At 44.3% G+C, this 17,226-nt stretch overlaps 1 protein-coding gene across 11 annotated transcripts in view; it reads right to left on the bottom strand.

Annotated features, from left to right (window-relative positions):
* Nucleotides 1-588: 588 nt before the first annotated feature.
* The window catches only part of DGKI (diacylglycerol kinase iota), a 482,969-nt gene continuing 466,331 nt past the window's right edge, over nucleotides 589-17,226 (bottom strand). For all 11 annotated transcript variants that reach the window (XM_055142753.1, XM_055142758.1, XM_055142729.1 and 8 more), the window contains 3 exons: nucleotides 14,687-14,723; nucleotides 12,193-12,292; nucleotides 589-6,331 (listed from right to left, as the gene is read on the bottom strand). In XM_055142753.1, coding sequence (XP_054998728.1) covers nucleotides 6,215-6,331; nucleotides 12,193-12,292; nucleotides 14,687-14,723 — 254 coding nt within the window. In that variant the 3' untranslated portion in view covers nucleotides 589-6,214. The remainder of the gene's footprint in view (nucleotides 6,332-12,192; nucleotides 12,293-14,686; nucleotides 14,724-17,226) is intronic.

Raw genomic sequence — 17,226 nt, forward strand, 5'->3', positions numbered from 1 at the left:
TATCAATATGCAAAGAAAAGTAAATGAAAAATAAATTCTTTCTCTTTATAGAATCACTTCACATTTCACAGAACTAGAATGCAGTTAGTTACAGAGTGACTGGCACTCGAAAGGTTTGCCTGACTCCTAACGTCTGCCCCTCAAATCTCCAGAGGTTCTTCCTACATAGAACTCATCACATTGGAATTCATCTTTTCTCCTAGACTGCCATGATGCCAAGAATTTTATTTCTGGCATTCCTGCTTATATCCTTGGTATGATACCTGCATCAGAGTATTAAATAAGCACATCTAAACTATACATGATTTAATGCATGAATGTATGATTGATTTGTGAACATCTGGCTGCGCCTATAATGACTGAATGTGTACATAAATTGACTCTGGACTCTGTCCACCTCTAGAACACCATCCAATTTTCAAATTACTACTTTAAAAGGTAATGCTTGAATACTTAAATAATAATAACAATAGTATTGTTATTTTGTCGTTGTTGGTTTTATCTTTGGAATGAATTCTGTGGCTGGATGACCAGGCAGAGTAGACTCTGTGAGGCACTGCTCCTGGCCCTATGTTTAGATTTCTTGTAAAAAAAAAAAAAAAGACAGCCTAAGATCCACAGATGACCACGTGGATTAAAACATCTATAATCTAACCATCCAGGAAGATTTCAAGGGGAAATTTTTGAGGAAAAAAAAAAGTGGATTTTAAGGTAGATTTCATAATGGAAGAAGCCACCAGGATTATGTACTCTCTTCAGGTAACAAAGAGGACATGCCATTTAGAAACCTTTAAAAAAATTAAAAACAAACATGGACCCAAGTGGGTAGGGCATTTACTTTGCACACAGTTGATTCTGGCTTAATCCCTGGCAGTCCACCAGGAGGCATTCCTGAGTGCAGAGTCAGGAGTAACCCCTGCACATGCCGGGGATGGCCCCAAAGCCAAAACTTAAACAATAAAAAATAAGTGAACAACTAAGACTAATCTTCATTGCAGATTACTTCTCAGAATGTGTCCCTCCATAGAGTGATATGATCAAGATCAGTGGGTATCTGTAGATCCTTTGGACAGAATGTGTCCCTCTCTCAGAGGGCAACTAGACTCTGATCGCTTTTGAACACAGTATCTGGAGGAGGGGCTGGAGCAATAGCACAGCAGGTAGGGCATTTGCCTTGCACGCGGCCAACCCGGGTTCAATTCCTCCATCCGGGTCCAATTCCATCATCCCTCTTGGAGAGCCCGGCAAGCTTCTGAAAGTATCCCGCCCCACGGCAAAGCCTGGCAAACTACCTGTGGCGTGTTTGATATGCCGAAAACAGCAACAACAAGTCTCACAATGGAGCCGTTACTGGTGCCTGTTTAAGCAAATCTATGAGCAATGGGATGACAGTGATACAGTGATCTGAAGGAGATTATAGCAGTTGTATAACAAAATTAGAGAAGGTTAGTGGGTCCTAGTCCAGGAGCGGGACCATTGCTGTCATTAGAATATGAAAGGAACCACTGGATGAGGAGAATACAGAAAAGAAAAGCAGCCAATGTCCATTTGAGAGATTGGGCAAGAGAAAAAGTGATAGGGCTAAAATCATCTGAATACAGAATTCAGAGAATGATAAAGTTGAGATATTCAGCAATGGTCCTGTTGAGACAAGCTATTTTATAATAAGTAAATGCTAAAGCTTAATCAAAAATCTTCCTGATTTAATAGATGTTCTTCCTCTTCTCTAAAATGAAAAAAAATCCATTTAAGTGGAGCAATTAGTAGTTTTATTTGATGACTATGATGAGCCATTTTAACAATGAGCTATTTTTATTTTTAAGTAGCATAATTGAGTAAAATGTCATGCTGTTCTCAGTGGTTTCATTAACTGACTGAGGGAAGTCATGGAATGGAGTCTGACTTCAGCCTGCTGCCAAGTTGCTACACCTTTCTGACAGCAGGACGGTAGCTTGCCTGAAGTTAAATATCGTTTAGCAATGGAGTGTTAGTACCTTTGCAAAGGAGTTAGCAACGGAGTGATAGTACTGCAAGTGTTAGTACCTTTGTCAAGTGCCATATGCACCTTCAAAACAGCAAATTTCTACTTGAGATCTCCAAATAGCAGAAACAAGACTTTGTGCTCAGGTAGTTTTCCGTTTCATGAAAGATTGCAACTATGACAAGACCTGAAGGGGATGGGTTTTATGACACAGGTAATGGTGGATGTCATGTGTCTTTTGAGTGCTACAGTAATTGAACCAAGTTTCACACTTATGGAGACCAGAAAGAAGAATGGAAACTCTGTTACCTTATCTTTCCTGATGGTGTTAACTATACAGAGATATTATTAGCATGCTTCTTAAGAGTTTCTTTCAAATTTAAGCATTATGTATGTATAGTATATATACACAGGTATGCACACAAATAAATACATTTCTATATAATGTGTGTGGTGGCAGGGGGCTGATGAGTACACAGATATTTTGTTACTTAACATACAACAGTGTTGATGAAAGCTAACATTGTGTCTGGAGAGTGTGATGGAAGGCCCTACCCCAGCACAGTGAAACACCTTGTATGGGGAAATCTTTTGTGGCATCAGCATTTGGACTTCTTTGTATGTTTTGGGGTCACATCTGGTGGTGTTCAAGACTTACTCCTGGCTCTGTGCTCAGAGATCACTCCTGAAGGCTCTGGGAACCATATGGAGTGCCTGAGATTAAACCTTGTCAGCCACATGCAAGGCACAAACCCTATCCACAATCTCTCTGGCCCTGGACTTTTTCTAAAAGGCAGGTTCTACTTCAATTGTGAAAAAATAAATAAATAAAGTTATTACGAAACAGCACACAATGGCAGGCCCACATTTTCTAAGGGATAGACATTCTGAGGTGTCTAGTAAATAAAATCCTGTTAGCAAATACAGAAATGAAAATCAATATCTGGTGAGAATCAGTGCAAACAGATATTCTCTAAGTAGAGAGTACGAGATACTCTAAGAAGAAGAAGTTGAATAGGTGATGTTTGCCTTCAGTCATCAAGAAGCTCATGGCTGTGTCATTGCCAGCTAAGTTCTATTTCAACAATCACATTGGCTTCATGTGATCACCTCTGCAGAGGCAACTAGAACTCTCTAAGTTAAATACCTAGCTATGGTGTTTATTTCCTGCTTAGCATCTGTTCTTTATCAAGTCTTTTAATGTGATCATGCTTAGCTTTACTGAGTTCTATTTCATTTGAAGTGCAATACTGCAGAAGACTTCCAACATAATTACATTTAAGATTATGAAATATCTTTTAATACCTCCCTATTTCTTGTGCTTGTACCAGCGTCATCTAAAAATGGAACCCCAGAGCAGATAATACCACCACACAAAGATCTCTGAGTTAAACACAGAGGAATGTCACTTTTCACTGTCTTCCTGCCTCTGTGGGCTTAGGAGAAAATGACATTTCTATGGCTATATAGTTTTATGTCTTTTAAATTAAAGTTATGTGAGTTTCTGGAGCAGAGCCAGACCATTTGCTCCGATGCTTCCTGATGGCCCATTAAAGAAGATACTATATACCTAAGTTGAGCTGCAAACTCCTGGAACATATGGCCTTAGCTTTTCCTAAAGCCCAGACTGTCACATGCAGTGCTTAATTTTAAAAATAAATATGCTCCAGGAGGTAGATTTAATGTTGAAGCTATTAAATATGTAACTATTTGGCTCATATTTTGATATTCATTTGTTGGAAAGTTCACGTCCTAGGGGTGTTTGCTTTTCCAAAGAGATATATGCCTTGTACTATATTGCTCCCCATCAATAATGCAGAACTTTAATACTTTAATGCCTCTTTTTTTTTTGAATGATTTCCAAATGTACCAGGACCCCTACAGTAGTTGGGACCTCATTTATTTTCATAGCAGGGATTTACTAGTGACTTCAATTGGAGCTATTTGAATTGGCCCACAGCCACCTGTACCCTAAATTTCCTTTGGGCTTCTTTGAGGCATCGCAGAGAAATATGAGAGGGGAGGTGGTGAAAAAAAGAGTCCTTCATCCCAGCCATGGCAGCAGAGACGGGTTGCGTGGCCAAATGTTTGGCTCCATCTAGGGAATGGAAGGCACCATTCAAAACCAGAGTCAGTCTGTTTTAAGGATTATATTTCTGTCATCACAACATCTCCTTGACAGTCTCACCAACTGAAAAATTCCCAGTGATTCGATTCTCCTGGAACATATATTTTCCAGCTTCTGGAAACAATCTACTGTAGTCCCTGCTTTCCTCACTGTAAAAACCCTAAAGATGGTTCAATGTCTCGGCATATGTATTCAAAATAGATTACTCACAACCCAGTTTTCCACATCTAGACATCATTGGGTTCTGAAATGAACCAGGAAAGACCAAGTCCCCGTTGCCTTCCGAGACGTGACTGCTGCTTCCCGCATAAAGGCACATCCATCCTTTCAATGTGGTGCTACGTGGCCCAAGTGGGATTCAGATAAGTCACATGCCACCACGGACTTTTATATTTAAAACAGAGAACCAATCACGCAAGTTCACATGCAAACAAACGAGGGACACCCTCTCCTTGTGTCCGACAGCAAAGTGAAAGGTGCCAGCTTGTCTCAAGTGAAATGAACACCTGCAGGAAATGCTTTCTTTCTGGATTTAAATCCACATCAAGTTGCTATTTTCACCCCGAGTGGAAAGACTTATTCCTCCTGATATTTTGGTGAACACAGATATCCCTAACAGAGGAGCCAGAAAATGTCAAGAGGTCTAGGGCAGGACCTAGCAACCCTTCTGGCAAGGTTGCCATCGTCATACTTTGCACAAAGAACTTTCTGAAAGGGAAAAATAGAGAAAAGGATGGATTCGGCTACCCCAGATGTGAAAAGTTGGGCTTCAGTGCTCACAGGTGTGACCATGGGACTGGCCGTGTAGTAGGTGAGACATCCATGAAAAAGATCCAAGCATTCTGGAGACTGGCAGTGAAACTCAGAACATAAGCCTGCATCTTAAGGACAAGGCTAATCTGGGGAATGAAAATCAGAAACTTAAAAGGAAAACCTAAGATGCACCCCCCCTCACCACTGTACCCCGGAGTCTATACTTATTAGTCTCCGTGCAATATTCCCTTGGCTGTTTTCTTGCTCAAGTGCATTATTTTGACATATGTTGCTACTTTTGCTTTTGCTGTTTCCCTTCAAGTCACTGAGCCTGCCTTTCTAGCCTCACTCGGGAAAGCTGAGCAGTGAATGCTGTCCTAGTGCTCCATTTCCTGCAACCGCAGTTCCCACACATGGTTTTCTGCTCTGCAATTTCGACAGCACTTAAAGCCGAGCGGTTCTTGCAAACCAGCCCTGGGCCTGTGTTTAAACCACTGTCGTCTCGATTGCAGCAAAAGGCAAAGATGGCTACAGAGAGGCAGTACGGAGCTGTGCAGACAGCCCAAGCAGACCCGTCCTTCCTGGGCCCCGGGGCCACAACCTTGGCAGATCCCTGGGTATAACCTCTCGGAGGAGGGGCCTCTCCGCAGAGACAACTCCCAAGCCACGTCACTGCACCTCAGAGACAGAGCTCACAAACGGGCAGGATTCCTGCGGCACTTCCCAGCTCCTACAGAATGAAGAGGGACTGGGGAAGGAAGGAGAGGAGACATGCAAAGAGTCACGAAGTCCTCTTGGGATATTTAGTCTCGGGAATGGAAGCGGTTTGACAGTTAACATTTCTGCAGAACATCCGGAGGGTTAGCAAAGACCTTCAGACAGTCTTGAGGTCTTCAAAGACTGAATGTAAAGGGATCATACCATCTTTTTTCTTTTTTTTTTTTTAATCGATGGGTAGTTACAGTAGAATTGTGTGGTACGGGGAGAGGGCGAATGCATAGGGGGAGGAGGGGAGCAGTGCCTTTTGTGCGAATGTCCTTTGACTCTTTAAAATAAATTAGACAGGTGAACACAGAAGTTCATGCTACTTGCTGTAAGCAATAAGGATCGAATTTTGTGGAACTCACAACTCCACAAATCTCCAGGTACCCTGCCTCATCCTCAGTGGGCTATCAGGTTCCGTTGGACATCTTGGTAGCCCTTAGAAACTGGTGGTATGGCCTCAGAGAGAGATCCTTGCAGGAGAGAGACAGATATATGGATTCCATCAGCTTCTTCCAGGGAGGTGGCCCGGTCGCCGGGAGGGCACGGGTGATATGCTCATTCAGGTCCTCCTGACCCTTCGAGCAGGGTCAAACAGCAGTTTCCAGGTCCTCGTGGCCAAGGATCTTATAGTTTAGGCGACTTTCTAGGTAAGCGGCTAAATCCGGGTCTCCAGCCTGCTGTGCTCTTTCTTGAGGTGTCTTACCCTGCAGGCGAAACAAGAAGGAGAGACACAAACACTTGGGGTGAGAGAAAACAAAATGACAGAAGCAAAGATCCTCAAGGATCACTCACAATAAGGATCTTCCCACGTGTATTTAGTGGTCACCAGATCCTCTGACACCTATTGTCTGAAATAGACACAGCGCTAAACAAGTGAGAGAGAATGCCACTTTGGATGCATGGGGTTTACAGTTAGGGTTCCCCAAGTTTGATCCCACAGAAGGAAAACTGTGGCATGGTGATTTTTTTGAAGCCTGAACTATTCTGGAAGAAGGGAGAAAGACATTATTGTGTAGATGAATAGAAAACCAGGCATGCAAATATCTAGGCTTCTTCCTCTTACAACAATCTCTGCGAAGAATAAAGCAGAAACTCAGAGGAAAGATAGTCATAAACTGTCTAAAAGGGTTTCAAAGTCTTTAGTTAAGCTCCTACCCCTGCCCCACCTGACTTAGACATATTTTTTTCTCCAAAAAAATATGAGTCAACTTCAAACTATAAAAGTGATGGATGCTGATTAAAGAGAACTTGGGTAAGTAGAAAAGCATAAAGAGGAACATAAAATCACCAATAATTCCTTTAAACTAAGAAAACTGCTATTAACCTTCCATAGAGTAATTATTTTGCCTTTTTATAGCTTGATGCATTACTTTTATAGAAAGAGTAAACCATACTTATGTGCTACTCTTGTTTTGTTTTGCTTAGTAATATATCCACCTTTCTATGTCTTAAATGCTCTCCTACAGGGCTATTTTTAATGATCCTATAATCTCTTGCAACTTAATATGATGGCATGCCTACACACATACAATAAATGAGAGCAATGAGAGAATTCAAGATTCTCTAGGATGCTTATCAATACTATTTTTTTGTGTGTGTGGGGATCACTCCCAGTGGTGCTCAGAAGTTACTCCTGGCTCTACACACAGGAATTACTCCTGGCAATGCTTGAAGGATCATACAGGGTGCTGGGTATTAAACCTGGATTGGCCGTGTGCAAGCCAAACAACCTATGTGCTGTACTATTGTTTCAGCCCCTTCATATTGACAATTATTTAACACTCTTTGAAACTTCTAATTTTGGTTCAATGATAAATTTATAGAGAGAGGTATTAAATTTTATGGGAAAGGTAGAGAGGCATGATCGTTGTAACAAATAAACCATTTTATAAATTTAACAAAAATTATTCAAGCCTTCTCAGCACTCACAGAGGATAGCGGTGACCTAAGTTGCGTTTGTTGCTATTAGGGTATGTCTACTAGGGTATGTGGAATGGGACCAAAGGGAAGTGACAATGGTTTGAACTCATACAATATTACTTATTTGGTTAGAATTTAACATTTAGACACTAACTTAATGTTCTTATAATAGTTCTTTTCATGTTTGGTCTATATTCTATTTTCAGAGTGCATCTCCCATCCCGTGCGGGTCCTCAAACCACGCTTTACCTGGTGTTCCCTTCTCTATGTGAGCTGCCCCTTCCTCCAGCATGTGGGGCCAGCTTCCAAGCCTTGGAGCCAACCTCCTGGTACTTATCTCTACTATTCTTGGCTGTTAGTCTCCTATTCTGTTATTTTATTTTATATTCCACAGATGAGTGCAATCTTTCTATGTCTGTCTCTCTCTTTCTGACTCATTTCACTTAACACCCAAAAGGAGAGAGAGAGAACAAGGGGGAATGCCCTGCCACAGAGGTGGGGTGGGTGGGGGGGATGTGGTGGGAGGGTGGGAGGGATACCGGGAACATTGGTGGAGGGGACTGGGCACTGGTGGAGGGATATAAACAAAATGCAAACATGAAAGTTCACAAGTTTGTAACTGTAACTCATGTGATTGACTAATAAAAAGAAATCAATAGACAAAAAAATAGTTCTTTTCAACAATATCAAATTTGACTCTTTTGTCTTTGCTTCATTATTAATGAAGTTAAAACTCAGCCTAAATATTTGGAGAGGTGGATATTTATTAGAGTTGGTTTTTAAAGAGCTGTTTTTTTTTAAAGATATATTCTCAAGGTATTGCAGCTGGGGTTTTTAAGAAAAGAAATCTGGAGAGAGTTCAGTCATAGTGACCACATTGAGCTTTCTCCTGGCATCAAATGATAAAGGCAAAAAATGGAAGATCTCTAAAATTGAGAAAGCATAGACACATTCCTTTATCTGGCATGCAATCAGAACCTAGCAGCAAGTTGAAAACTTAATCTATACTATAGTAGATATAATATGACTCTCCTGTCCAGTGTTTTGTTAGTTCTTCTAACTCATTACTTAAAATAATGAGACCCCAAATCAGACATTCTTACCTGTGAAGAGAAATCATTAAAATTTTAACAACACTTAGAGACTTGATTGTGAAATTTCTAGCAATTTCTTTTGTATTTTCTCTGCATGGCTAGAATTTTCCAGGTGATAATGCACTATACTTACAACTAAAATGATTATATAGAAAGTCATACACAAGTATATAATGTGTACTTTATATATGAAATATTGTAAACAGATCCATTTACATTTCAATGAAAAGCCTATGCACACATAACACAAAAACAGGAAAAAATTTTAAAGCATATTAAGTCTACTAATTCTATTAAAAAAAAAAACCAGAAAGATACATAAAGTATCTTGCCAGGGACCAGGTCTCCTGTCCAGTGTTTTGTTAGTTCTCCTAACTCTTGGGGTTCTCCCTTTCTTTTTATGACCTGGGTTGACCTGAGTCTATGACCAGGTTTTTGTGTGATAAACAGGCAAGCTCCCTGCAGCTGATCCAGCAAGATCATCTCTACCCCAAATCCTGGACTCCCTTGATGATGCCTGTAAGTTCGTGCTTCTCAGTCAAGTTCCATAACAAGGAACCTGGTGGCAAACAACACCTGGAGAGAATATCGTACTGAGCACTTGGCTGCCTTTTCAACGAGTTTTCCTAATTATCTAGCCAGACAGGCAGCACACAGGCGAGACACAGGGCTGACTCCGTGACTTTATAGACAGTGGGGAAATTGGGCCTCCGGGGATGTTGTAAGAGAGCAAGAGTGCAGGTGGGCTGCAGAGGTAATAGAGAGGGACCCAATGCAGCACCCCTGTCAGAGAGCAAAGTGTGACTCACCATGGGCAACGTAAGCGGAATATAAAGTGAATGCCATCAAAGACTGAACACCACTGGGAGACTAAAAGAGCTAATTGTTATTGACACCTATGTCATTTATTTGAGCTTCTTGGATACAATCAGTGACCCCCAAACACCGGTTACTCAGTATTTGAATAACGGAGTTTTCATCTATACATTAAACATCTCTGCAACCCTTTATAGTTAAGTGGGTTGTCCTTCCTTAGAGTCTATCAGAGTGTTTAAAAGCTGATATAATCTGAATGTTCTATGCAAATGATGTCTCTCATTCTCTCTTTCCTTTGTCTCTCTTTCCTCTTTTCTCTCCCATCTCTTCCTCTCCCTAAACTCTCTAAACTACAAGTCCTCCTTCACTCCATTTTCCAAGTCTTTTTCTGGGGGCTGCCTATGTGCAGGAATAACTGATAGTGCAGCCTGAGCTGAATGCTCCTCAACAATTTCTACTTACTTCAACTTATTGACATTTTCTAATCAAAGTCTTCATACATGTCAGAGCAGTGCTATCTTATCATATTATTAAGATATTAACAAAGCTTTTTGAGGGTGAGGGAATTGGGCCACAACTGATGGTGCTCATGGGCTGCAAACTCTGTTCTTTGGGGGTCACTCCATCACACCACCAGAGTCTGATGTATGCAAAGCAAGTGCCTGTGTATTCTCTCTACCCCTCCCTCCCCCTCCCTTCTTCCCCCTGCTCCCTCCCTCCCTCCCTCCCTCCCTCCCTCCCTCCCTCCCTCCCTCCCTCCCTCCCTCCCCCTCTCTCTTTCTCTCTCTCTCTCTCTCTCTCTCTCTTTCTCTCTCTTTCCTCCCCTCTCCCCTCTTTATTCAAGCCCTGGTGCCATGGGTATCACTGGGAGGCAATAAAGCAGATTATAGAGTCTACATAAAAATCAGCTCTGCCACTCTGTTCTGACCCTTCATGCTGCGGTTAGGAGTCTTTTCTCCACAAAGAAGAACTGATTTGCTGAAACAGCACTGGGTTGGGTATCAAAAATGCTAAATTAATATTTGGGCTGATTACTCCATGCCCCCAGATTTCTGGGCGCCCTGACAGGCACGCCCATATCCCACAGCCGCCACTGTGTAAATTCATCTATCAGCTCAGTTTTGCAAATTCATGACTAAATCTCAAAGATATGCAAGCCAAACCACTAAAATTCATGGATATGCCAGTCTCTTGGCTTAAAACCTGGAGCACTCTTGGGAAGGGGGTGTCCAGGTCCGCACCGGGCTGAAGCTCTCGCAGCCACACCCACACCCCACAGTAGCTGCCATGCCAATGGCTCAACTCTACTGCTTCAGGACTAATCTCTGCAGAGACACCAAACCCATGAAAATTCCAGGTACACCAGTTTTCAGCTGAGAACTCTGAGTCTCTCAGAGTTGGGGTGGGCAGCCCCCCCCTGACCCTGCTGTACTTCTCCCTCTCTGTACTTCTGAAAGCCCTGGCAGCCACATCCACATCCCATAGCTCCTATGTTAGTTCATCCATTGACCCAGGTTTACAGACACCCAAGTTTCTAGAGCATGTAGCCACACATGTGGCCAGGTGGCACTTCCAAATTCCGTAATACTAACAACTCAGCTGAAGCACACCCAATTCGGTGTTACAGTAACACAGAAACCAACTAAGCTCAAGAGATAAAAAGAAGGGGCTGGAGCAATAGCACAGCAGGTAGGGCGTTTGCCTTGCACATAGCCGACCCGGGTTCGATTCCCAGTATCCCATATGGTCCCCTGAGCACCGCCAGGGGTAGTTCCTGAGTGCAGAGCCAGGAGTAACCCATGAGCATTGTCAGGTGTGACCCAAAAACCAAAAATAAATAAACAAACAAACAAATAAATAAACAAGACAAAGGCTCAACTAGCAACACATGGCTTAGTAAACCCTCAATCAAGAACTTAAAGTTCCCATGATGAGATATAACTGTATCACTGTCATCCTGTTACTCCTCATCAATTTGCTTGAGTGGGCACCAGTAACGTCTCCATTGTGAGACTTGTTACTGTTTTTGGCATATTGAATATGCCTTGGGTCGTTTGTCACGCTTTGCTGTGCATGCAGGATACTCTCAGTAGACTGCTGGGCTCTCCGAGAGGGGAGGAGGAATCGAACCTGGGTCGGCCGTGTGCAAGGCAAACGCCCTACCCGCTGTGCTATTGCTCCACTCCAAGATATGACAATTTTTCCAAATTTCCTTTTACTGAAGTAATTTTTGGATGATTCTAATATTAGACAATAAAGAAATCACATACATGCAACAGACTGAAGACTGTAACGTATTCAGAGCTGGGGCCTGCTTCTGGCAACCTGTGCCCATGACTTTGGCACCCCTATCTGAGGGTGACATGAAGCATCGGTTTTAAGTTCAACTGGACTCATTAGCTGAAGGAGAATTCCCAAAAGCGCTTCTCCCTCACCAGCTCCAAGTCCTGGGCACAGAGTCTCTGCGACGCTGGCATTCAGGGACCACCTCCACGTCCCCCGTGCGCTCAGAACGCTCTGTAGCCTCGGAGGCGAGCACGCCTCCTCCCTTTGTGTGTTTAAGTTTAAACTGCAGTTTCTCTAAATCAAGCACTTTATTTTTTCCTCCTTTTTCCATAGCTCTAGGCACTTCCATACACACAGAAAGGACGCCTTTGCTCCGGGGCCCCAGGGAAGACAACCCTGCCCGCATCCTCTCTCAGAGGGAGGATGTTTGCACTCACTCTTGGAGTTACCTTGGAGTCGGTCTTTCTCAGAGATGCTCCTGCGTCCACCAGAAGCTGGCACACGGCCCGGTTCCGCTGGCAGGCAGCCTTGTGCAGTGCAGTCTCACCCCTAAATCAAAGATGAAACGGGAAACCACCCATCAAGGGGCTGGAGGCAGGGGTGGGGGTGGGGGTGGAGGCAAAGGGGAGGGAGTAGGGCAGCCTCAGACCCCTGCTCCTGACATTTCTGGACGGCCCTAAAGGGGGCTGAGTTTGGGAGGCAGCAGAACTACCGACCCTAAAGACCCTAAAATAGTTCTTAGTGGGTCCAAGCAGTAGTAGAGTGGGTAGGGTGCTTGCTTTGCCTGTGGCCTACGCAGATTCGATCCCAAATATTTCCTGGAGCCTGAGTGCAGAGCCAGGAATAAACCCTGAGCATCAAACCTGCCAAGCATGGCCCCAAAGAAGAGCACTATAGCACTGTTGTAGCACTGTTGTAGCAGTGTTGTCCTGTTGTTCATCGATTTGCTCGAGCAGGCAGGCACCAGTAACGTCTCCATTGTGAGACTTGTTGTTACTGTTTCTGGCATATCGAATATGCCACGGGTAGCTTGCCAGGCTCTGCCATGCGGGAGGGATACTCTCGGTAGCTTGCCGGGCTCTCCGAGAGGGATGGAGGAATCGAATCCGGGTCGGCCATGCGTAAGGCCCAAAATAAGAGAAAGAAAGAAAAGAGCTATGAGTTAGTCAGTCTCCCACAGGTCCTTCTATCTGACTCCGGCCACTTTTCTAAAGCCCTGGTTCCCAGGTCTGTGTGGTCTTATTTGAAACCGCTGGTGTTTGGTGTCCTGATACTCTGGCCCCCGTAAATAGACTTATGGCTGTAGCTGGGTCTGGGCACTGGGAAGCAAGTCTGTGTGGGCATCTGGGCAAAGTCAGAACATCCAAGACGAATCATCAAGGAGCAGTGCAGGAGATCCACTGGCACTCGCTGCTGCTGCTTCACACAGTGTTCGGCAGACCTCCCCTGGGCTCAGAGCACTCTCTCCTGGGCACTCCACTCCACAGAACGAGGCCAACCATCCCTGTGCCTCCCATTCTGGTGGGGACTGACAGGAGAGGAGGGCAGGCACCTACGAGGGCAGCTGACCTGAGAGCGGCCACTGGCTGTGGAAGGTGGTTCCCGGAAGTACCTCCATCCCCCTCTCCAGCAGGCACTTGAGGGAGAAGGTGCTTCCAGTGAGTTTGGAATGGAAAAGATGCTAGTGCCAAAGTGCCGGAGCAAGTCAAATGCTCCAAACGCACTTAGAGAAAGCACGTGGGCTGAAATGTCAACCTTAGTAGACAGGATGTGCCATCTGCGAATGAACTCCGCTCAACTGTGGACATTTCTTCCACATCTAGTAACTTGGACCCCTTTTCTTCCATTCTTTTAACATTTCTGCTATCGGGGTCCTCTATCCCCACTTAGTCAATTCCCACCTGCCCCCCCCCACCCATCTTTAACTCTTTCTGAGTTTCTTTAAACTTCTGGAGTTCTTCCATACTGAGGATTCGATGCTATGCCATTTGCTACCTAGGGGACCATAGCTGAGAGCAGAGGACCAGCATCATCCATTTGGAGGTCACCCCAGAGTAGAAGACTTTTAACCTGGATTTTTTCTTCTGCACCCAACACAGAAACACACATGGTTGGTACAACCAATGACTGCACAACACAAGTGCACAGCCCCTGTTTTGCAATGGTTATACGCAACTTGTTCATTCAAGACAAAGCACAAATCTGCTTCTTTACACACTGGGAGTGGGGGCTCTGGGGGCACTGTTGAGAAATTATTGGGAAATAGTCAATGTGATGGGTGAATGAGAAGGCAATTGGATTTATGCACACTTTCCAGAAGTCAAAAGACCAGGCAAAAATATTTTGCCTGAAGGTTTGGGTGATGAGTTAGGAGTTTGTGTTGATTTCTATTTTATGTATGTGTGCATATACATATATATGTATATGCACACATACATATATATTTATTTTTTTAAATGTAGCCTCACATAATTATAAACAATTAAAAGTGGACTTTGTGGAGCTGGAGCTATAGTACAGTGAGTAGGGTGTTTGCCTCACATACGGTTGAACCTGGTTCAATCCCTGGGGTCAAATGATCCTCTGAGCCTACCAGGAATGATCCCTGATTGCAGAGCCAGGAGTAAGCCCTGAGCTCCACTAGGTGTAACTCCAGAACAAACAAGCAAAAAAGGGGACTTTGTGTGCTTATTTTGAAGCTTCACCTGTAGGTGCTCAGGGATTACTCATATTTCAGTGCTTGGGGGAGCTACGAAAAGGACCATGCAGTGCCAGGGTTCAAACTCTGGTCACCCTCATGCAAAGCAGGTGCTCACTGGCACTGTAAATGGACTTTCTAATAATTGACACTTATGTCACCCGTGCAGACCCTGGGGACTGCATTTTTCTAGATTTAGTCTGAAGAACTAAAATCTAGCCCAGGTAAGGAAAGACAATACTCACGTTTCACTGTCTTCCATATCCAATAACTCAGAGGGTCCTAAATGAGAGAAAATGCCCATTAAAAATAAGTTCAAGAACCAACCATTAGCATAAACGGACAGGATTTAAAATGCCTTGGAAAACTGAAAAAGAGTATGTCATTGGTGAGAGGATGATCAGATCACCTCCTCTATCCTCTTCCATAAGGACACTTCCTCTATTACCACACCCTCCCCATCAATGGCCCAATAACCACCAGCAATCAAGCATTATGTTCAGATTCCAAGAATCACAAGAATGATCGGCACTGCCTTCACAAAAGAATGTTTTTGTTTGTTTCGTTTTTGTTTGGTTTGGGGTCAATACCTTATGATGCTCAGGGGGCCACTTGTCACCTGTTCCCAGGGGTAACTCCCGTCAATGTTCATTGCTGGGGGAAGGGGGTTATATGAGGTGCTAAAGACAGAGCCCGGGCCTTCTACATGCATTGCATAAACTCCAGACATCATCCCAACTCCCTGGAGTATGAAGATAGAGAGATAGCACAGTGGGTAGGGCATTTACCTTGCACGCAGCTGACCCGAGTTCGATTCCTCCATCCCTCTCAGAGAGCCCAGCAAGCTACCAAGAGTATCGAGTCTGAGCGGCAGAGCCTGGCAAGCTACCCATGCATATTGGATATGCCAAAAACAGTAACAGTAAGTCTCTCAATGAGAGACATTACTGGTGCCCGCTTGAACAAGTCGATGAGCAATGGGATGACAGTGACAGTGTCAACAGTGATGTTCTTGAATAGGACAGATCAGACCTGCTGACGAAGTAAGTCCACAAGCCTTGGTGTTCCAGGCTCCACATAAGCAAGACACTGAAGCAGTTGAATCTTTGAGGAAAGGTTTGCACCCTGACAGTGGGCACCAGGAAGAGGAAGAACCTTGCTTCTCAGAATTTCCGAGCAATAAATGTAGCCCAGGATATGCCCAGAGCCTCGGATCCCGTTTGACAGTGGCGCATGGCTCAGACTGCTCACCGTGCCGCCGTTGGCAGGATCCTCTGCAGCGGGCAGAGGCCGAGCAGGCCTGCCACTGAAATAAGATGCTTTTGCTCATGATTGATATCAAAAGAAATTCCAGTTATAGCGTTCAGGAACTGACTTGCTATGATGAGTCTAATGAATTTGAATTTTCTTTATCCTCCCATCAATACACATCATCACAAGAGAGCAAAATATTTTGAATTCTGGGGGGCAAAAAGCTAATGAAGAGGGGGAGAGAGGCAGCTAGCTAATATACCAGGAGTGGGCTGCTATTACTAATAGCACAGGTACCATTTTTAATCATTTCAAAAGAAGCGGCCCTGGGGTTGGAGCAATAGCATAGCGGGTAGGGCGTTTGCCTTGCACCGCCAGGAGTAATTACTGAGTGCAGAGCCAGGAGTAACCCAAGTGCATCGCCGGGTGTGACCCAAAAAGAAAAAAAAAAAAGAAGCGGCCCTAAAATGCTTGGGGAGGGGGTGCTGCAGAGATAGTACAAGGGTTAGGCACTTGATCTGCACATGACGGACATGTGTGCCCACTACCCCCCTACCCCCCGCCCCAAAGACCAGGGGTGATTCCTGAGCATAGGGCCAGAATAAAGACCTTAGCACAGTCAGGTGTGGCCAGCCCTTGTTCCCAAATAATAAACTAAAGCATGTGCAAGTGCAAGAAGAATGTCAGGTGCGGCCTAAGACAAAAATAAAGTTTTCTGTCCCCCTTTTGGTGCCCTCAATGGACTCTTAGAGCTTTTTGGTTTTGTTTTGGGGTTACACCCGGTTATGCTCAGGGATTACTCCTGGCTCTGCTGAGGGAGGGACTGAACCCAGATTGGCCATGTGCAAGGCAAATGCCCTACCCAATGTACTATTGCTCCAGCCCTTTAGAGCTATTTTTTCTTTTTTTTTCTTTTTGGGTCACACCTGGCAATGCACAGGGGTTACTCCTGGCTCCGTACTCAGGAATCACCCCTGGCAATACTCAGGAGACCATATGCGATGCTGGGAATCGAACCCGGGCCGGCCGCATGCAAGGCAAATGCCCTATCCGATGTACTATTGCTCCAGCCCCTAGAGCTATTTTTTTTTTATAAATAGTTCTGTGTGCTGCTAAGTAGCACTGATATAAGAGTTTGAGAGGGGATAGCAAGAGTGAAAAAATAATTAAAAATAGAACCACACAGTCCTTCACAATGTATCAATGGGGAACTCATGGGGTTGGAACCTACTTTGTGTGGGTACCACAGTCTTTTCCCTAAGGAATTTGAAGGTCGGTCACTAAGTTAACTGCAAGAAAACTCATGATGTTCCTGAATATGAAAACGAAGAGTTTGCTCTCTGCCTTTCCCGGGTTGGTGCGAAGAGTCCAGTCTCTTCACACAGTTCAACTGTGTCAGCAAACAACTCTGAACCCCATGAAAGGAATATGGGTGTAGGTTTCTTCATGACACGTAGAGGGAAGCAAAGCACTGCCCTTCGCCGCTGGCCCTCTGCCTGGACAGCGTTCTCAACACTGGGGTCAGTCTTCACGC

Source organism: Sorex araneus, chromosome 1 (genome assembly GCF_027595985.1).
Source record: "Sorex araneus isolate mSorAra2 chromosome 1, mSorAra2.pri, whole genome shotgun sequence".
Classification (NCBI taxonomy): domain Eukaryota; kingdom Metazoa; phylum Chordata; class Mammalia; order Eulipotyphla; family Soricidae; genus Sorex; species Sorex araneus.